The sequence below is a fragment of the Nymphaea colorata genome, chromosome 2 (assembly GCF_008831285.2).
Source record: "Nymphaea colorata isolate Beijing-Zhang1983 chromosome 2, ASM883128v2, whole genome shotgun sequence".
NCBI classification, from domain to species: Eukaryota; Viridiplantae; Streptophyta; class Magnoliopsida; order Nymphaeales; family Nymphaeaceae; genus Nymphaea; species Nymphaea colorata.
The window spans coordinates 17,139,287-17,160,660 of NC_045139.1; the positions used below are offsets into that span (position 1 = coordinate 17,139,287).

The 21,374-nt window shown below is 39.1% G+C and overlaps 3 protein-coding genes across 7 annotated transcripts; 2 read left to right on the plus strand and 1 right to left on the minus strand.

Annotated features, from left to right (window-relative positions):
* Positions 1-249: 249 nt before the first annotated feature.
* On the plus strand, positions 250-7,117 carry LOC116246738 (endoglucanase 24-like). Its single transcript, XM_031618586.2, has 6 exons — positions 250-659; positions 2,286-2,569; positions 5,098-5,535; positions 5,947-6,094; positions 6,370-6,536; positions 6,682-7,117. The coding sequence occupies exons 1-6, from the start codon at positions 449-451 to the stop codon at positions 7,009-7,011; spliced, it is 1,578 nt and encodes a 525-aa protein (XP_031474446.1). The 5' UTR covers positions 250-448; the 3' UTR covers positions 7,012-7,117.
* Positions 7,118-8,913: 1,796 nt separating this feature from the next.
* On the plus strand, positions 8,914-14,199 carry LOC116248118 (uncharacterized). 4 transcript variants are annotated; one of them, XM_031620730.2, is made up of 4 exons: positions 8,914-9,073; positions 9,246-9,295; positions 11,911-12,793; positions 13,331-14,199. In XM_031620730.2, the coding sequence occupies exons 3-4, from the start codon at positions 11,940-11,942 to the stop codon at positions 13,497-13,499; spliced, it is 1,023 nt and encodes a 340-aa protein (XP_031476590.1). In that variant the 5' UTR covers positions 8,914-9,073; positions 9,246-9,295; positions 11,911-11,939; the 3' UTR covers positions 13,500-14,199. The 4 variants fall into 4 exon arrangements, with proteins under 4 accessions (XP_031476590.1, XP_031476589.1, XP_031476592.1 ...); XM_031620729.2 differs by having other exon boundaries at positions 11,917-12,793; XM_031620732.2 differs by having other exon boundaries at positions 8,929-9,073; positions 9,243-9,295.
* Positions 14,200-17,304: 3,105 nt separating this feature from the next.
* Positions 17,305-20,394, minus strand: LOC116248801 (probable cytokinin riboside 5'-monophosphate phosphoribohydrolase LOGL10). 2 transcript variants are annotated; one of them, XM_031621779.2, is made up of 7 exons: positions 19,721-20,380; positions 19,511-19,608; positions 19,387-19,417; positions 19,195-19,294; positions 18,730-18,800; positions 18,440-18,583; positions 17,305-17,687 (listed from the first exon to the last, which is right to left on the minus strand). In XM_031621779.2, exons 1-7 carry the CDS (start codon positions 19,838-19,840, stop codon positions 17,595-17,597), a joined length of 657 nt encoding a protein of 218 aa, XP_031477639.1. In that variant the 5' UTR covers positions 19,841-20,380; the 3' UTR covers positions 17,305-17,594. The 2 variants fall into 2 exon arrangements, with proteins under 2 accessions (XP_031477639.1, XP_031477638.1); XM_031621778.2 differs by having other exon boundaries at positions 19,387-19,608; positions 19,721-20,394.
* Positions 20,395-21,374: the final 980 nt, after the last annotated feature.

A 21,374-nucleotide genomic window follows, 5' to 3' on the forward strand; every position in this document is an offset into this window, starting at 1 on the left:
TTTTATTGTCAAACGCCACAGAAAATCAGACCACTATTAGGAAAACCGGAGATATGAATGGCTTTTTCTGTAATTATGGCCAAAGGAAAGCACTTAATGCGAAATATTTCTGCTATTATTAACCGGCGAGCGATGTGACTGTGAGGAGAGCATCACCGACACTCATATGCCAATAGACATAGACGTTGGGGGTACTTCAGCAATTTCATAAATGTCGGAATCCAGTTGTTTATGTATTTATTTGGCCAAATTTTCATACGTTCTCTGAGTGCCGGTGGGTTGCTGGCGGGGACGGCGGTGGTTTCGCGCTCTTCCTCCCGCGCCGTACGGACGGTCGATCGAGCCCTCCGAATCCTACGGACGCCGCGCTTTCCGTCGCCTCCTTCTTCCCGACGAAGTTAGACCTTCCTGCCATTGTCTCTCCGGGCGACCGGAGCCTTTCTTCTCCATGGGAGCCAAGTCGTCGAAGGGCTGCCTCTGGTGGCTCATCGTCCTTGCGATCGCCGCGCTTGTCGTCGCCGCCGCCGTCTTCACCATCGGTCACTCTCGGAAAAAGTCCAGATCGGGCGCGCTTCCCGTTCCCGGCCCGCCCGGCGCTGTCTCGGAGAAGTACGGGGAGGCCCTCAGGGTCGCGCTCCAGTTCTTCGACGTCCAAAAATGTAGCGTAATGTGCTTCGCAACTATTTTATTTCCTTTTCTTTTTCCTGTTTGGTCGAAATGTGGATGGTTTCAACCGTGGTTTGGTCGGCTTTCGTGCATTTCGGAATTCGGAATGCTCGCCTGGATCCGTGAAGCTTATCTTATTTTCCTTCTTTCGAGACGACTTTACCTAATTTTGCATTATTTTTTGGCTTTGCATTTTCTAAGTCAAGAATTTCGAGATAAATGTGTTTACTTTACCTTTTTGTTTAGTTTTTGGGCCATGATTTGGTTAGCATTACGCCATTTCACAGAATCTCTCCATTGAGCGGAGATTTTCTTCTGCTGCTCTCTATGCAGATCCGTCTACCGCTAGAGTATCTTTTGCTCTTTAAATCTCTCTCGTTACAAACGTAGATAATTTTGCCATATTTTGGTTAAAAGTGGTCGACATTGGAACGTAATTGTAAGGGTCCTTACTTCACTTGGATGTCCTCTTTTCCTTCTCTCAAGCTTGCGTTGTATCTTTATACGGCACAATTTTATTGCTTGAATCCCAAACAGCGAACGGATATTGTGCCTGCTGCGCCTTTTTCTTCAAAATATGGACGGACTTTTCTGGTCTTTGCGTCTTGCAGAAGCATTCATTTGTATCTGTGGAATTACTGCGCTTCCTCTTTGACATAATCGTTATACTTGTCTTTTTAGGTTTATTTTTCTCCTTTCTCTTTTGGAAGTTTTATAAATTTGCGTTGAAATTTGTAACGAAACCAGACATATTCTAGTCCTCACATTTGCGACGAAGTAGCAAATGCGCCTTCTAAAAGTTATGTTGTACTTATAGCGTTCGATCCGTAGAAGGAACTTTTTCCACTTTAGCGAGAATCTTAAATTATGAAAGATTCTCCCTCAACTAAGTCAACTTAATATTTATAGCTAATGTTTTATTTCTTTAATGTGCGGATCATACTTCATATTGTACTTCATTTTTTTTAATTACTTTCTTTGGTTTTATTCAGTTTCGTTACTCGTCCAAGCGTCTTTTCTTCCCTCTCTCTCTCTCTCTATATATATATATATATATATATATATATATATATATATATATAGCGCACACACGTACATGATCTGACTACCACAGTACTAGCTAGCCTGACTTAGTGTATGTCCCTCTCTATCTCTCCTCTCCTCATTAAATGCGATCGCATCTTATAGAGGAGCAAGAGAGAGGAAGAGATGAGACAGAGAGGCTAAGAGATGAGGTGGTTGTTAGGATCATGAGAAGTCAGGGATTAATTTCCGTGTATATATTGTATGGAGAACAAAGAAAAAAAAAACTAAATGGTGTGCCCCTTTCTCTCTAGATGGACACACCACCAGGATAGTTAGTACTTGCTCTATATTACAGTTGCACATGCAGTCCATATCATTCAAAATTTGTAGTTTACTTCTGTTTGTACTTTGTACCTGCCAATAGCAACTGTAATAATGGAATTGGCTTTCATGCTGCCCTAGTACTGCAATGCAACTAGGCATGTCAAGGATGTTTTTTCCCTCTTCATATCTCATTGGATGATCAGATGATTCAATTTATATATGGCTAGGTTTGGTCTGTAAGTTAAGTGGTAGTATTTTTATTTTTACAGCTGGAAAGCTGCAGGGAAACACAATTACTTGGCGAGGTGATTCTGCATTGAAGGATGGACAAGAAGCAGGGTTGGATCTGTCGAAGGGATTGTATGATGCTGGAGATCATGTCAAGTTTGGGCTTCCCATGGCCTTTACTGCTACTGTGCTTTCGTGGGCAATTCTAGAATATGGAGATCAGATGAATGCTGCAAAGCAGCTTGCCCCTGCTCAAGATGCACTAAAGTGGATAACTGATTATCTCGTCAATGCACATCCGAAGGATAATGTCTTGTACATTCAGGTTACTGCATAACTATTTATCCTGAACTGGCTTTACATAATACTAGATATGGATGTGGATTGTGGATCTTGAGCTGCCTCCTTGTTGTCATATAGCTGGATTTACTGTATTTCTCTGGTTCATGATTTAACAATGTTGAGAATTGAGATCATAGCCACAAAAACTGTGTTTCCTTTTTCGAAAAAAAAAACGTAAAAAAAGCATGTTAAATAAAATAGCTGTTTAAAACTTAAAAAATGCCGTTAAAAAAATGTTACAACGAAAGAAGCAAAAAATGCATTTTTTCTCGTTTCTTCATTTTTTTTTATTTTTTTCACGTTTGTTTAATGCAAACTGTTTTTTTTTTAATTTTTTAATTTTTATTTGTTTTCTACTTATTTTTTGATGTTTGTATTATTAGTTTCTCACTTATTTTATTTTCCTCTCATTTTTGGTTTTTTTGAATTTTTTAAAATTTTGACATATTTTTCCCTTTTTTTTTTCATGGTCACCGTATTATACCTAAGAAAAACCTCGCCGTTTAAGATGTGAGAAAGTTTTTTGTGACTATGCTTAAGATACAACAAGGCTTGTTTGTGCTCAACTTAGGATATGGGCAGGGGCAGAGCTAGGAATTTTCTTTCAAGGGAGCTGAACTATAGTTTCATAATTTCGACAGGAGCCAAAAATACAATTTTTTAAAATTTTTATATAGGCTTTTATATAGGCTAAAGGATTACTTAAATTACATGTAATTTTTTTTTTTTTTCCGAAAGTCTAAGGGGGTGCCATGGCCCCTACCAGGCCCCCTTCGGCTCCTCCCCTGATATGGGTGGATCAAATTGCTATGGCCCAGTTTTTAACTCTTAACTTTCATGTGAAGAATTGTGGTCATACTGATGTAAATAAAGGTGTATGCTCTATAGTCCAGGGGCTGCCAATGAAGCAAAAGTTAATGTCCAATTGCACTATTTAGGACTACTCCGCAACCAAAGAACCGTGTAATACAATGAGTACCCAAAATAAAGATTCAGATCTCATGAATCTTGACATAGCTCTCAGGTATCCATCAAGGAAATGGAATAATGACATCTAATTTCACAAATTTAGTTTGCACCCTGATTCATACAGTCGGTTGATCCAGTAAATGGAAGGATGGACTAGGACGGGCTAACTAGTCAACTTGTTAGGTTTCTATGTCACATTGCACATGAGAAAGGCTGGCGTACCTATGTTGTATGGCAGCTCCTAGATACTGGTACACCAGACCATCTGGCTACTTTTTTGGATCAGACCAGTTTGATCCAAATTCTTAAGTGATGGGTGTCAACTTTTAGCTTTATTTTGTCATTGTTTTTAATTTTGATTTAATGGGACATTATGTATCTGTTATTGAACTTAGAAACTTTGTTGTTTCATGCATCATGTATGAACTCATGAACTTTTTTGCTTCAGTTTCCTGGATTATGCATGATTATATACACCTTGCCATGCCACCCTGCCCACTACAAACCTGTACCAGTGTACCTGCACCTGCATCCACACCTGTTTAACTTTTAAGTAACATTTCTCTGAATCGATCACAAGGAAATTTTGGACTTCTGATTGAAAGGGATTTTCAATTCATAACAATTTGCCACTTTCTGATGTTTCACGAACCGTCTTGCTGTTAAATCTTCTTTATTTTCTTTATTCTGCAACAAATTATATTGCATTGGTTCAGTGTGTTGTATGCATTGCTATCCATCATGAGCATCTTTTCTGGCTGCCTGATAACTGATGTAGGTCGTCAATGATGAAAAGGATCAGGATGAACTTGGATTGGACATTTGATCGAAAAGGACACTTTTTTTCTTTGGATACAACAATCCTTCTTCATCTGTTAAGTATATTGGGACAAAAGATCAACAAATGTCTGCATACAATTTCGTAATGGGAACGTGAATTGGATTCTAACTGGACAATTGGTGCTTCTTGGAAAGAGTTCTCTATCATTATTGACCTATTTAATTAGATAATGTGTAGTCATGACTTTATTTTGACCATTTGCACTTGTGTGTGTCAAACATCAATACCTGGACATTGTGGCAAGCTTCCATCCAACTTCCTCTTGTCCCGTGCCTGATCAAGCTATGCAACTTGCATCCTGTTGAATGGAACCTAATGAATCTGTTCAACTTGTATCCTGATTTCTTACTCTAGATGACTGTTTTCATTTTTGTTACAGCATTTCCTTCTTATAGCAGCTTTTCTTTCTTCCTGTATGTGGTGACATAAAAGCTTAAAGCCTTCATGTGAGTAAGTTTGTCCATATTGTTCAATTCTTGTGACAAGCTGAAGGTTATCTAAGGGGCTGGAATTTTGTTTGTACTTGGCATCTAGTTGATGTTTATATATGCTGATTCATTCTCCTCTCAAGGGTATCAGATGTTTGTGAGATTTAATGCACACATGAAGAACTTCCTTCTACTTTGGTTTTGGCTTTTCTCACTGAAGTTCTTATCACGGCATAGTCTGTTAGTAAATGAAGTTGTTGCTTCTGTTGATAGGTTGGAGATGCAAAAACGGACCATGCCTGTTGGGAAAGGCCTGAAGATATGACAGAAGAAAGGCCTCTCACACAGGTGAACACATCTTCCCCTGGCACAGAAGTTGCAGCAGAGACAGCTGCTGCATTGGCATCTGCTTCATTGGTCTTCAAAACGACTGATCCTACATATTCGGATTTGCTTCTACAACATGCAAAGAAGTTATTTACTTTTGCTGATAGTTATAGAGCTTCCTATAGTATCAGCATCCCCAAAGTTCAGCAATTCTACAATTCTACTGGGTACGAAGATGAACTACTATGGGCTGCTGCTTGGCTCTATCATGCAACTCAAGATCAGACGTATTTGAGTTATGCTACTATAAAGAACGGCCAATCATTTGCACAGTGGGGAGACCCAAGCTGGTTTAGCTGGGATAATAAACTTGCCGGAACACAGGTAATATTTCAAATGCAAGTAAAACTTGGCCTTTCTCTTCTATATCATCTTCATTGCCATCATTGTTGCAGTAACTCAGGGTTGTCTGTTTCATGATTACATCTGTCAAATTTTCCCCACCACAAGCGATGGGCTTATTGGTGACTAAGTTTTGATGGATGCTTTACCAATGGCTACACCCTCCATTGATGTTGTTTTCTTGCTGATTTTCTTCAAGATATCTTGGTCTTTTGCTGTCCTATGGTCACTAATTATGTTAAGATGGCATTAGCTTCAATTAGTGAAGGCCTGATAGATTTTTTTTTTTGTCCTATTGAAGATCTCACTCACACATTCAGTGTGGCTGCATAAAAAGATGTGAGGCTATAGGCCCCACTAGTAGGTTATTTCATTTCAATTTTTTTTGTGCAGGTTCTTTTATCCCGAATTGCATTCTTTAGCTCAGATAAGGCATCAGATGGGGAGAAGTCGGGCCTCCAAAATTACAAGAAAACAGCGGAGGCTGTTATGTGTGGTCTTCTTCCAGATTCACCTACTGCCACAACTGATAGAACTGATGGTAATAAACGATAGTTACTGGAAATTGCTCCATTGTTTTGATCAAATTTTAGTTAAGGGGTCTAGAATTTGATGTGAAGAAGATAGCAACTGCAGATTTCGTTGTTTTCTGATGAGGATTCTCATCCACGTTGATCTTGCTGATGTAGCGACTGGTTGACTTTTTATTAGGAATACTTGAACTTTCTTTGCTGTATTTTGGGAAGGCAGAAGGCTCTCTATACCACTGTTTGAAGTTGAAGCAATAAGCAAAACCCATTTTGTCTCCTACTGCAGGGGGTCTTGTTTGGATTTCGGAATGGAATGCGTTGCAACATCCAGTGGCCTCTGCATTTCTTGCGGTACTTTACAGTGATTACATGCTCACATCAGGGACACCAAGCATGTATTGCAACGACAAGGAATTCTCACCTACTGACCTTCGGAACTTTGCCGTTTCCCAGGTAACAAGTTGCAGAACATCTTTTAGGAGTAAAATTTCTTTACTTCCATCGAACTTCTTTTCCTATTAAAGAGTTCCTAGTTTATTTCGTTTATGTTCTTTTCCATTCTCTTTGCATTTGATTTGTTCTTCTGTAACCGGACCAGGCGGATTACGTGTTGGGTGACAATCCAATGAAGCTGAGTTACTTGGTGGGTTATGGCGACAAGTACCCAGTTCAGGTGCACCATAGAGGCGCTTCAATTCCTGTGGATGCAAATACAGGCTGCAAGGGCTTTCAATGGCTGGAGTCAAAGGGACCGAACCCAAACATAGCTTATGGTGCATTAGTTGGCGGTCCGTTTAAGAATGATAGCTTCATAGATTACAGGAACAACTCGATGCAGAACGAGCCCACCACATACAACAGTGCTGTGGCCGTTGCCTTGCTTTCTGGTCTGGTCACCACTTCTTCAGTGGTCAAATCCTTCTCCTAACATTACCAATGCGTTGTCTTTTGTATATCTGATTTTTATTGTTCTTATTATTGTTGTCTGTTGTAATATTTAATCTTGTGAAAATTGCTCAAATTTTTCTTGCCTACTTCAAGCAAATGGCTGGTATTTCCTACGATCGAAAGACGGGGCTCTGCCTCCTTTCGAGAATGGGAAAAATCGGCCGAAGCTATCTCGATTTTGCGCACAGCTTTAGACGTACTCTTTCTTTTATATTATTGTGTCTTGATTTGGGAAGTTAAATATTTGGATCTTTTCCCACTCAAAATCAAGATAAATTTGAATTTTTTATGGGTTCTTTTTTCTAAGACGCAAATATTAGATAAATTTCAAATGCAATTTTTTTGTTTCTCCCCTCAAGCATAGGCCTTTAAACGGATTTCCATTCTTCAAGAAATTTGAATTCTGGTTGTATTATCTAAATTTCATGGTTTTTTTGGATTTTGATCGCTATTTCCCCAGTTCCGTGCTTGAGCATAACTTTTGCTGACAAAATTGTGTTTCTTTTCCAACTATTTTACAAGTATCATCAGCCTTCAAGAATTGAATTTACATTCAATTTATTGGGTCCAATCTGTGGGAATAAGCCTAGCAGTATGAGTCAATGTTCATCCTTCTAGACGTCTAGAAACTTGTCCTGATCAATTGCAAAGTGCAAAACCCCGTGGAGGCAACGGCATCGTTTAGTGGCATTATTGGGATCGAGTTTCAAATTCTGACTCGGGAAATCATTGGCAGTTACTTGATTCTAGTTTCTGATCATTTGGAAAAGATGAAAAGCTAACGCCGCTGTTGGTGATTGACAATTTAAAATTTTACACACTTAGGAGTTAGCTTTCGGTGGTATTACAAAAATGCATTAAGTTTGAATTTCTTTCAATTAACCTTCTAAATTACACACGAGCAGTTAAATTACAAAATTCCAATTTAAACATTTTTTTGTCATGCAACAAAACATTGGTAAGTGTCGTTTCGTAGGTAATCTATTGAAAGTTTGATGGTGTTTATCAGGCAATTGCTTTAGTTGTTGCTTCATCATACATAAATTGGGCTCTCATTTTAATTTTAACATCGATAGATATTTTTTGTAGAGGCATTAAAAGAATGGATTCGATGGAATTTAAAGTAGTTGGATGAGACCACTGAGTCGTCGGAAGGAAGAAAACTACGTACTCACTAAACATGGTACATTTATATCGCGTTCGAGTGTTGAATGTAAGAACGATTTTCATAATCACTTCATGTTTCTCACAACAATAATATATTATCCACGAACCATGCTTTTTAAGAACATGCCATTTAAGAATATATTGTTGTTCTTATTAAACGCTCTCTTACTACTTGTTCTTCCTAATAAATATATTGTATAAATGAAGTGTGCTCATATTATAGGTGCACACACACATACGTAGTTGTGATAGGGTAAGAGGGTCCTCAAGTAAACTTCAGGTAGAACTGCAAATGCTCATGCTATTTTTTGCTGTGATTTGGCAGCAAAGTCCAACTAAACTTTTCCCTTAAGAACCGTTTGACAACAATTATTAATGTTTCATAGATTTGTCCCATTTAGTAAGTGAGTTTCATTAAACATTTTGCATAACAAATTCATCAAATAATAACGAACTGTTCTCGTTGCCAAACGCCTTATAAATCAATCGTGCCGGACTCTAGAAAGCTTTTGGATCATTCCCGCCGGCGGTGATCTTGGGCAGCCGGAGTCCGGCTCAAGTATGACCATGCTCGTCGGGACCTTGCAACGCTTGGGCCAGGGTCTTTTATTTGGTCCAACACGACCCAATGTCAGTGAGGGACTAAACTTGAACTTATAGGAACAAAAAAAAAATATCCGATCCACTTTGGGTTCGTTTGAAAAAGTCGTCTCTCGTAAAACCGGTCGTCGGTGCTTGCTGCTTGCTTTTGTCCCAAAGGCCGAAAGGAGACGAAAGAAAGAAAAGAAAGGAGAAAAAATAATCAAATAATTCATCGGAAAGGGGAAAAGATCGGAGAAACGATGAAGGGCGCTGGAGTCCATTCCTCATAAGAGGTGCTACGTGTTTCTTTCGATTTCTTCCTTTCCAGTTTTTCTTCTTTTTGGTACTCTGCAATCGGTTATTCCCCCTAATTTTTTGTATTCTTTTGATTTTTTTTGATTTTTGTTAATGATCGTCTGACCTTGATTTGGTTATCCTTTTGACGGGCAATCTGGTGGAAAGTAGCACTCTGACGGAATCGAATCCCCACTTCTTTCACCAATCCTGCCGATCAGGTAATCAGCGTTGCTCGAGTAAGGGCTTAGTTTGATTCGATGCGATTATGTTCACGATCTTCTTTGTCACCATTTTGCAATTTTTTTGGCATCGAAAAACAGCGTTTTCAGCGGAGTAATGATAGAACTCTGCGATTTATGTTGATATAAATTCGGATGCGCACCCCTCTTTGTTTCCTGCGCAAGTTCTATGACCAATCGTTTTTTTCCCCTTTCCTTTTCTATTGATTTGAGATGATTGATTATTGAGTTTGCCATTTTTATGTTTTCCTCCCAACTTCCTAACTGTAGTTAAACTGAGGAACAAATTTTTTAGAACATTTCTGGCCAAAGCGTGAGGAGAGATTTTAAGAACCCATTTTTGTCTAGACTTTCATTGGAAAGCGCAAGCGCGAGATGAATGTAGGCTTTGGGGGATGTTCACCTGGAATTGGGTATCACTAATTTGTATGTTAGAAAGCGTTTTGGATATGGATGGTAAGAGAATAGGTGTTCTGGTTGTTATATCAAGGTGGGATGAATATGTTTGCCCGAGTATGGCCTAGGAAGAGTTGGACACCTTTTTTTTCTTCCTGTCTATCTTATATCTGTCTTCTGCTTTCCATGAATGGAAGTAGTGCATCCTTCCCTGCGTTGCATGGTTTAACTTGTAAGAAGAAGAGGAAGAAGAGAAAATAAGGAGGAACGAGGGATGGATGGGGGAGGGAAACAGAAGGTGTGGGCCCCTTGGGGTGTAACTTTTTTCTTTTGTTAGAAAGGAAATACATTGGCTATGCCAGAATCTAGTTGCCGGCTTCCCACAGCACATTTTTTACTTTTAGTTCGTGGCATGACAATGATATGGTGGAGTGCTTGGGCTTCCTAAGTGTGGCTAAAAGGACTAACTGACCCCAGTACATTGTAAAACACTTCTGGACGTTATATGCAGAAAATAAACTGAATGTGCTCTTTACAGGCCATGTGATATAAGTGTAAGATACCATGTTAATTTATGCAAGTATTGCACCAATTTTGAGATTCTACATTTGCACAGAATAAGCACGCATAGTTATGGTAATACAAACTTAAGCCCAGGAATGAGACTGATTTTGTCAACATAACTTTTATTTGTACAAGGATGGGGGCAACAATACCAAGTTCTCCTCTTTCATACAACGTCAGTCCAACTAAATTCTCCACTTTTGTCTAATTATACATCACATTTTATGTTGACATAGCCTCTTTTTAGAGGATGCAAGTTATTGTCCAAAAAAATGTTTGAAGAACCCAAACCTTTCATTGTATAGGAAGCTTGCTCAGGTAGAGGATGCAAGTTAACTTTATCATCACATTCACCCCCATTTGAGAGTGGATATAGATGAAATCATGCAAACCCAGGTAGGAAGTAATTTCAGAGATACAGCAACATTGCTATATATATGCATGTGTGTGTAGATGATGAAGTAAGACTATAGGAGTAATTGTGAACAAAATAGTCACTATGCTAATAAAATGTAAAATTATTATTTTGCTTTTAGTAATTATTGATAAGTAGCATAATTAGGAATCCCACATTTGTTCACATCTCGCAACAAACACATTTTTAGACAATCGATTGAAACAGCAAACAAGTTCTATATTGAAGAATGTTTTAATATTAAAGTTTCAACAAGTAAGATAAAAAGTTACATTTATAAAGTAGCGGGGCTTACCAAAATGGTCTCGGAAAGAAATATGTTTTCACTTTCTGGACAATATTAGACTTGATCAAGCTTGATCAAATCTGAATTTCGACTAAAATAGGCAAATAGCACGGGTGCATTGATTGCATCCAACACTTCTTTGATTCGTGTGCAAAGATGCATCAGTCTCCTCATCCATGTGCAGCCATGTCAACATGGGTGCAACGTCCACATATGGATTGATTGTGACATGGCCTCCTATTTTAACCTATTATCAACGTATAGCAGCAAGAGAAATCTGCTTTTCTTTGCATGGGAAGAATAGCGTTCAACACTGTATTCAGTTTGTCTGCATGAGAAGATGAAAGTTCAAATCTATATACCAACATTAAATCCACTTCTACCTGTCATCAACAAATCTTGCTAAAAACTGAAGGACTATAGTGACATCATCTTAAGAAGCATGGCCACTAGTGACCTCGAAAACATTTTTTTGGTGCATTTGATGCCCTTGATTGGCAGCATAATGCCTAAATTGGAACAATCCAAGCATAGACTTGATAACATCTTTATACCTTACAATATACAGAAAGCAGCAAGCAATTAATATCACAATGAATGAAAAGGAACTCTAGAATAAGCAAATAGAATTTTTTTAAAGATAATCATATAAATCAAAGTGATTTCAAACGCATTATGGTAGTATAACTTGATACAGTTAGTTGAATGGATAATTGACTAATAGCCCTTGAAAGTTGCTTTGGTTGCTTCATGGCTAACAATCATTCTTAGTAGCAAACTATTGTTACCATTGTTACTCTCTTGGAGTCTTGGTGCTGTATTTTGCCTTGATGCACAATTATTTCAAAATCTTGAACGATATAAATTATGCTTTTCATGCACATTATTGTATTGATCCCAACTGCCATCTCAAGTATGCATACAAAATGTAAGTTACAGGTGGAGAGATCTAGGAACTTGAAATGGATGATGAAGGAGATGTGTCAGCGTTAAAGTCTCAGCTCAGCCAAATGCGAATCATGTGGGTCCATGAGCTGGAGCGACGCCGACAGCAAGAGGAGATGTTGGAAGCAAAACTAAATGAGATTAAGGAGTTTGTTGCTGACACTGAGAAAAAGGAGAAAAGGGAAATGGAAGTTCTGTGGCGAAGGGTCAAGGCTGCTGCTACATGGATGACATACTTGAAGTCCAAGGCTAAAATTATGGCGGTACCTCACCTTGCACATACTTCATGTGGGATAAGACATCAAGAAGGAGTGGGATTTGTTGACAAACATGGAACACCGTTGGCAGATTGGTCAAAGGTTGTTGATCTTTCTCTTTTTGAAAGTTTGGATGAGGAGAAGAAACCACAGCCCAGGAAAAATCAAGGGCTTTTTGATGAATACGATGGTGCATACATTGGTGACATAATCAAGTCAGTATTATTAGTTACAGATGTGATGGAGGCTCTTGTTAAGAGGGTTATTATTGCTGAAACAGAAACAGCTACTGAGAAGGAAAAGGTAAATTTAGGCCAAGAAGAGATCAGGAAAAAGACACTCCAAGTTGAAAAGATGTCAGCTAGAGTGGAGGAGATGGAAAAATTGGCATCAGGTACTGATGAAATGTTGAAGGAAATGCGCCAGAAGATAGAAGATATGGCAGAAGAGACCTCCAGGCAAAGGCAACGAGCTGCAGAGAATGAGCAAGAGCTTTTTCGAGTTAGGCAGGATGTGGAGTCTCTTAGATCAAGTATCAGTGGTCTTGTTAGTGTAAGACAGACACTTATATCATCAGAGAAACAATTCCAAACAATGGAGAAACTTTTTGAACGGTATATTTGTAGGCTTTTTCTTTTTCTAGATGGTCTTTTGGTTTTAAAAAAAGAAAGTCTATGGTCGCACAAAAATCTTCAGATCATGTTCTCATTCTGACTTTGAATTTATAATTCAATGTGTTTATTATAGGATTAACGGTGAAGTTTTAGTTTTTACAGTATGATGAATGACATCTATTTGTTGGCAGATTGTGCATGCTTGATCTGATGTCTGATTTTGAGTCTAGTAACCTTTGGTTCAATCTCTTGGTTACTCACTAGCGTGGTTGTTTATAAGTTATGTACATGAATCAGTTGCATTGGGTAGAGTAGAAGGTAGTTGCCAAGACATGTTTTATTTCCACTATGAAACATTTGGTCCAATTTCCTACAAAATATACCATGATATGCGGGAAGTCTGTTGATCAAGGGCCAAGAATGGAGTTAACAGACTGGGCCTTGATGTTCTTTGAATATAGTATGCTGCTTTCTCTTTTATTTGTTGTTACTCTGTATATATACCAGCATTTTCAATGGATTTTCGGCTGTGAACAGGTTAATTGCCAGTGCTGCACATTTGGAGAGAATGATCATTGAAAAGGATAGTCAAATTCGAGGTCTAGAAGCAGACAAAGATCGGCTAACTGCTCTTTTGGATTTGAAAGAGGCTCAGTTGGTTGCCATGAATGAACAGTGTAAGATCATGGCCACAAAGCCATTGTGATTCCATCATCTGCTGTATCCTCTAAAGCTGTAGTGTATGAGTTACATACTATCTCTTCATGTCGAACACATGTTACATGTTGAAGGTTGTTGAAGTTCACCTACAATCACTACCTATTCTTGGTAAATGGTAAATGATACAATGAACACATTGTTTCACTACAAAAAAGCCCCTTCCCGTGTTGTCATTGGTAAATGCCCATTGTTAACAAAGAAGTTCTTTAGATATAGCTTCTTTAACATGTATAGCAAAATTTAGTGGATTTTTTCGTTACTGGGGAAATGGCAAGGGGGTATTCCTCTCTGTGGGAGGTTACTGGTTAGAGCTTCTCTATGAAAGTTTGCAGCCTGGTGATCTGTCTAGCTTTCACCAGCTTTCAGTGAAACAGAAGTGTGGCTCCTGTTAGTATCCGGATGTTCAATGGAAAATGGATGTTGTGAGTTGCAGACTTGAAGGAGAGGATATCTTGGCCTCTTGTGAGAATGGTGCTACTTCTGTTACCATACTAGCTTGATTGTGGTGGAATTAACCTCATGATTTTGCAACTGAAACAGGGCCTTTTGAGCACCAGCTTGATATCTTATTAATTAATATTCAGTCTGTTGTCTTTATCTGAATCTGTGTGTAACAATCCGTTCTTCTTTATCCTGGTTACTGAGAGACTTACACTTTTTCTAATTTCATCTCTGCTGGTTTACCATTTTGATCTTCTGAACATCCGAAGGGAAATACAATAACAGTGTTCTGCTTTTTCGGTAAAATTTGGTTGTTGATGCTTCTACGAATGGAAATATGGACGCCAGTTTCTTGTGAGGCTTAGAGTTTGCTTGCTTTATCCCTTGCCCTGAACATTTGTAGTCTGGCGTGCAATTGCCTTATTTTGTAGTCAACGTTGAATGTGGCCCTAACTCCTTGACTGATGTAGTTAAGGAATAAATGTTTCTAGATCCCCCAACTGTTGATGTACCTTTTGAGGGGCCTCTCATGTGCATCATAAATGGATAGAGACCACCCTACAAGTGGATGGCTCTCCACTTAACAAGTGAGATCAGGCAAAATCACAATTTTGAAGCATGTGATGCTTGCCCCACTATTCTGTGTGTGTGTGTGTGAGAAAAAAAGGGTCGCTGCTTTATTATGCCGCATCGGTACGTGCAGTTCAGCGTGCTGAGGAGCTCACGACTGAATCTAACCATAAAAAGTTATCTCCATATAAAATAAGTTTCTGCTTGATGTCCGTTACTTTTGGACTCCTTGGTCCCTCCCTGCTTGTTCTCTGAATCTGATTACACTTATCAGGAGAACGGATTTTTGGGTGTGTCTAGGAAGATCATCAGGGTATGTATGATACTGTGATTCTGCTCGACCTGAGCCTACATCCACGAGAAAATAGAGGCTGACATGTCTTTCTCTTTGTATATGAGTCCAGTGGTAGTTTCCGCCTTCCCGGCTACTCTGGATCTTAGGTGGTTCCAGTCACCCAAAATTTTAAGGCTTCAACATGCATGCGACTTAATTTTTGACATGCTAAAGTGTTTATTTGTTCGAATTTTGGTTGGAATAAATGCCAAAAGCAAACCTGGGTTGATGTTTTTTGTGCTACTAATCTTTTTGGATGCTCAAGGTAAATATAGGATTGAAAATGATCAATTTGTTGTTTCTAATAAATCAATATTAAGATTCTGTCTACAAGGTTACACTACGCAAAGATCATGTAAGAGTGTCGTTCCAATTTTATCTACCTCTTCGAAGAGACAAAGAGGATGTAAATGTGTAATAGACCAGTTTACATGTAAATTCAACCTTTTTCTTCTACGAATATATATATATATCTGTTTGTGTGTGTGTGTATGATAAGGTTTGGGATGTATGTGTGTGTGGGTATTATTGATATTTTTTGGGACTAACTAAACAAATTTCTTTATATCTTCCAGTTGTTTGAGTTGCTTTAAATAGTGATTATCAGTTATGATTACTCTCTCTCTCTCTCTTTTGCTTTGTCTTCAACATTCCCTTTTATTCATAGCTCACTGTTCAAAGGGAGGGGGGATAGAGGGAGGGAAGTGAGTTAAAAGAGAGAAAAGATGCATGACAACCTAACAACTCCCTCCTGCACGACATTATTTACTATGTCATGGCATGGTACGAGATATGACATGTATTGACTGATGTTATTGTTGTCAGTCAACGTCAGTAATTACATGCAATGCAATGCATTGACAAGGCCAGTCTCTATATGCCCCTACTTCCCTAGACCAGGTAAATCATGAAATAGCAAGATCCTATTTCAGGAACTACATAATTCCCATCGACTGAGGCTTGAATATCATGACTTAGAGATGCTAAGTCTCCTTGTTCTTTCTGGCTCTGCCAGTTTTCGAACTCTGGACCTTTGATTGTATCATCATCATCACCAGGTGACACGGCAAGCCCAGGTGAGAAGCGGTCATCGACTTGGAGACCTCAAGAAGCATCCCTTTCTCTAACATTTTCGGATCCAAACTCAAGGCTGCTTTCTAGCATACACTGGAAGAATCATAGAGGCCTATCATTTGAGACTTGCTTTTCTTCTAAATGGTATCCTTCTGGAATCTGATTTGGTTCTGACCCATCAACAATCAAAAGTTTCAATTTTTTTTTTGAACTTTTCACGAAAGCATGCTTAAGTTTTGATAACGTAAGAAAAACAAGATAAACTTTGTACTTCCTTTTGTTTAATAATTTGTGTCTTACCTGATTGCATCTTTCCAAAATTTTGTTTTTGTTTTTTTACCACTCAGCCCTACTTAGATCTAATCTTCTTATATATTTAGCTGATTTGACTCTTACCTACTCCCACATAATATAGCTGGCCGGCGTCATTCAGTTTGATTCTTATGAATGCTATTCTTGAAGATTGCAAATAATGACATATGCATGACATTCGAATTGAAAGATATAACAAAACAGTTTATGATATTCCAATTAAATATGGTTTCACTTGCATTTAATTGATAAGCTTTCCATGAATAATGTATATATGTTGTAATATATTCTCCCTCGTCATATTAAGTCGATCAACTCCTTTCGCTCACACGATACAGGTTCCGGAAGGATCCGACCCGTTTGAGGGCGCAGATTTCCACACGATACAGGTTTCGGAAGAATCCGACCCGTTTGAGGGCGCAGATTTCCACAAAGGGCATCCTTTTTTATCTTTTCCGTACGAAGGAAAGAAATTGGCCACTGAACCTTTCATGTCTTATCCGGAGGTTTTGGCCATCCGGACCCTTCAAAACGGACCCGATCTGTCCTTACGTGTCGTCCTCTCAGCCACTTCCTCGTTATCGAGCGCGGCTGCTCCCTAGAGATCTGAACCCGCCCAACTCTCTTTCCCAGCCGTCCATCTAACCTTTCCGTGATCTGCCATCGTCAACGTGTCCAATTTAGAGCGGGGTGCTTTCTATGAAGTTATCCAACTTCAAAATTTTCGTCTCGCCGCATACTTTATATATAATTTCAATTACGAGCTTCATATTTGCAAAGTTTTTCATGTAGAGGTGAGCGAAAGAAATTAATCCCACTACTCCAAAAAAAGGCAGGCTTAAGGCCTTTTTATTCCTCCTGCTTTTCGGGTTCAGAGTTACTCGGTGTTAGGTATACGGGTTGCGTCTTACTACATTAAAACACAAGAATATAGCGTCTACGAGAATCAAATTAAAAACCTGCATTTAGCCCGACTAGCTACGGTATGCCATTTGAAACGCAGATTTTAACAACGAAAATAAAATTAGTGATGAAAAAATTTCTTTGAAAGCCCTTGAGAGAAAGGAAAATGCAAATATGTGGTATTATTTTTTTACAATTACAGTCAGCATACAACAAACAAAGAGGAGCGGAGTTCCCGGCTCTGAGTTTTACACAGTTAAAAAGAAAAGGGGGAAGAGAAAAAAAAAATATTATGGGGAGATCATTATAATTGTACTGTACATAAAGCCCACAGATAAGAAAAACTACTGCGCCATCTTTGTCCATACAAGTATAAACATGAGGCAGCTGTATGCGTCCGTATATGGTATACGGTCATCATCCGGCAACATTACGCATGCAATACGGTCAGTGTGCAATCTCCGATTTGTTGGAGTATCCCAGTTGTTCTATCTCCCACTGCAGCTTCGACGTGACTTCATCGCGCAGTGGCACGTATTCCTACAAAAATGCACTCATCAATCTACGTATAGCAAATTATACTATATACTGTATACATACATATCCATATAATATGAATTCTGATCTAAACAACCAATTTTGTTTTTAGTCAAGTACTTAGTTTTGAGTCGTCTTGGTGTGCTTAACAAAATGTTGTCAAGATTATATGTACCAGGAACAAATTTTTACCAAATGTAGCTTATGAGCTACGGGTTCTTACAAGAAAAAGATTTTTGAAAACTTTTAGCTTGCCCAATATTAGATGAGGAGCTCTAAACAAGGGAATGGAACAAAAGAGTGACATCAACTAATCATTGCCTATCATGCCTCCATATATTATTGCAAGATGGTGTTCGTATACATAAATCCAGAAGCATTCTTTAAGTTCCTATCAGTAGGAAATAAATATTACTGAGCACATTTATATGCTAGCATTGGTCAATCTGACTAGCAGAACGTTTTAGTTAATGACAAAAGCACACCTAAGTTTAAATAATACTATCATCATACCTAACTCACAGCAGCAATTAAAAGCCTATATACAATAGTCTGTGCAAGTACCCATAGCATCTTAATGTCTTACAAATCGTTATCAAATTCATTTAAAAGTAACTAAAGTACAGGGCTTCATAAGAACAGAGCTGTTAGTGTTTCTTTCATGCATGACAACACATAACAGAAGTAACATATATATATATATATATATATATATATATATATATAGAGAGAGAGAGAGAGAGAGAGAGAGAGACCTCTAGCTTGCAGATTAGTTCGTGGGCGGTTGGGGCAGACACAACGATGTGACGGGCAGCAGGTGTTATGAAGCCCTCATCCACGGCCTTGTCCACGAAGGAGAGCAGCGAATTGTAATATCCGTCAACGTTCAACAGCCCCACCTTTCACCGCAGAAGAAAGGGAAAGAAGAATTAAAACAAAGGAGAAAAAATGTTTTTTTTTTTTAAAATAATGAACAAGATAAGATGGTCTTTATTAATGGATAACACCAATTAATTAACAAAAATGACTGATATACAAAAGTTACCGGTTTATTGTGAATGCCCAATTGAGCCCATGTGATTACTTCAAGCAGCTCTTCTAGTGTTCCATAGCCACCTGAATTACAAGACTCAAAGAAGAGAAAAACTTGGGTTTTAGTCCTCAAGGCAGACGATGAACACCATAATTAAAGAACTAACAAAATGTTTAAACAACTATATATATAGACTGGTCTCTTTTAATTCATTTGTTCGGAACCTGTTCTTGGTTTGCAGTTTCTATTTCCAATAACTTGTTGAGATTAAGAAGTTTTCTGTTTTTAATCAGACACATCACGAGTGTTGAACTCTTAACCTCTCTTTTGTAAATGGAATCATATGAAACGGAACAGTTAGAATCTTATATTCCAAGGAAAAGCAAGTTTAGTTGGCAGCGCTTATGATATCGAAGTTCAGAGTTGCAGGACTTAAATGGCCGTTGGGATTTACGAAGGAAGAAAAGGGCAGCGTACCTGGCAGTGCAATGAAAGCGTCGGCTTGGCGAGCCATTTCTGCCTTTCTCTGGTGCATATTTGAGACGGGTCTCACCTCTCCCACCGTCACGCCGGTGATCTTTCAGAGACCAAGAACAGAGACACTCCTCAGTCTGTGGATTCTGAATTTTGGTAATAAACAGGAGGAATGTGATCATGAGAACTGCTTACCTCTCTAGGCATGAGGGTCTTGGGAATCACTCTGTAGCGTCGGAAAAATTGAAGACAACAAAGGAATGAGAGCATGAATGTGCGTGTGAGTGAGAGAGTAGTAGAGAGAGAAAGAGAGTAGTACCCCAACACGTGTCGGCCACCGTCATAAACGGCTTGAGAGACGAGGCCCATCAAGCCAATGCTGCCACCACCATACACCAGATCAATGCTTCTCTCCACCTTCCAACAGGGTCAGGTCTCATGTCAGAGCAGAGCGCCGGAAAATTTTCAGTTCCGATAAATCGAAGAAGAAGCACGGAATGGAAAAAGGAAATAAGGAGAGATTCCGTACCAATTCCTTCCCCAGTTGGGTGGCAGCAATCTGATAGCTCGGCTTCTTCCCCGGGCTGCTGCCGCAGAAGACACATATCCTCCTGAACTTGGATTTCGTTAGCTCATGTTGGGAGTCCATGGCAGAAACAAACGGCTCTCTCTCTCTCTCGCTCTCGCTCTCAAAGTCAATGGGGACTAGAAAAATTCAAGACAGAAGGGGAACAGAATTTGAAAGTGAAAAAAGCAGAGAAGAGAGTGGTCTTCACGAAGGAAATCGTTCCGAGATAGAGAGAGAGGAGGCACTGGTTTCTCTCTCTCTCTCTCTCTCTCTCTGAATGGGGAGTGAAAGAGGTTTAGAAGGAAAGAAAGAGACTTGGGGACGGAAGGAAAACAGAGCGGAATGAGAGTGGTCCTGAACAGAAGATAAGAGAGAGATAGATAGAGAGAGAGAGAGAGAGAGAATGGGAGTAGAGGAGGAGGAGGAGGAGAAGAAGGCTGTGGTTGGGAGGTTGTATAGCAGAGAGGGAGGAGAGAATCAATAAAAAAAGGCTTTTGTCATGCCGAATTTTGTTTGGAGTTTAGCTCTGATCCCTTGAATCCACAAGCACTCATCAACCCAGTTTCCTACTCTTTCCTCACCCCCTACACCCATCTCTCTCTCTCTCTCTCTACCCATTTGCAATTTTCTTGTGGGTCAGAAGGCCTGCGTCTCTTGTACTTTTCACAGTTTTTTTTTCAAAAGATTCAACGACTCTCTCTCTCTCTCTCTGTCTTTTTATTTTGATTTCGGTGGGGAGATAAACAGGAAGAGAATTTGAAGTGGCTGACCGTGTGTCTCTCTGTCCGCGCAATAATGGTTTTCCCTTGACCGTTTTCACGTCCCTAATTCCTTTCCTCTCCCCAACTCCTCAATTTAATGTGCTCTTCTACGCCACCACAACTACCCAAACCTTTAATTTGGCCAACGAGCGTCCTTTTTTGCTTCTCTGCTGCTGCCCAATAGAGGAACCCTTGTCATGTTTTCCCTCTTTCACACCCTTCCTTCTCTCCTTTTCTCCAGATAGCTCATTCTCTTTTCACTTTCACCTTCACTCACTGGTTGTTGGCAATTTACTCAACTGTTTTAGGTCATTTGTTGTTGTTGGCAGGCTTGAAAAGAGTGCAACAATCGAATGTTCATGGATTCATCCTGATCCTCTTGCTTTTGTTCTTGTTCTGTTTTTCGTGTCTTTTGTTTTCGTTTTCTTTGTTAAATGTTCTCTTATGACTTTTTATCTTCTTCTATTGCCTTGGTAGATTGGTGACTCCTTGTCACTAGGTTTTGTTTTTCAATGAATTTCTATTTTGTCAGCTCTCTCTTCTCTCTCTCCCGCATAGACAATTCTGAATAACTTGAAACGAGGCAGGGCCGAAGCGATCTTCTTCATTGCTCCTTTTAGTTTAAGTTTATTGTAACTCACTTATTATTAAATATGGACAATAATAAAAGAAATAGTCTGGTTAACACTTGTTCATGTCCTTTCATACGACCCAGTTTACTAAATAATTCAATGGTAATAACGACATTAATCCGGAATAGTGCTTAGGCCAGTCGCTGGTAAGCAGCTAGTCTCTTAGTTCCAGTAGCATGAGTGTTATCTCTTGCTCTTGCTATGGCCTTGAGGGCGAGGGAA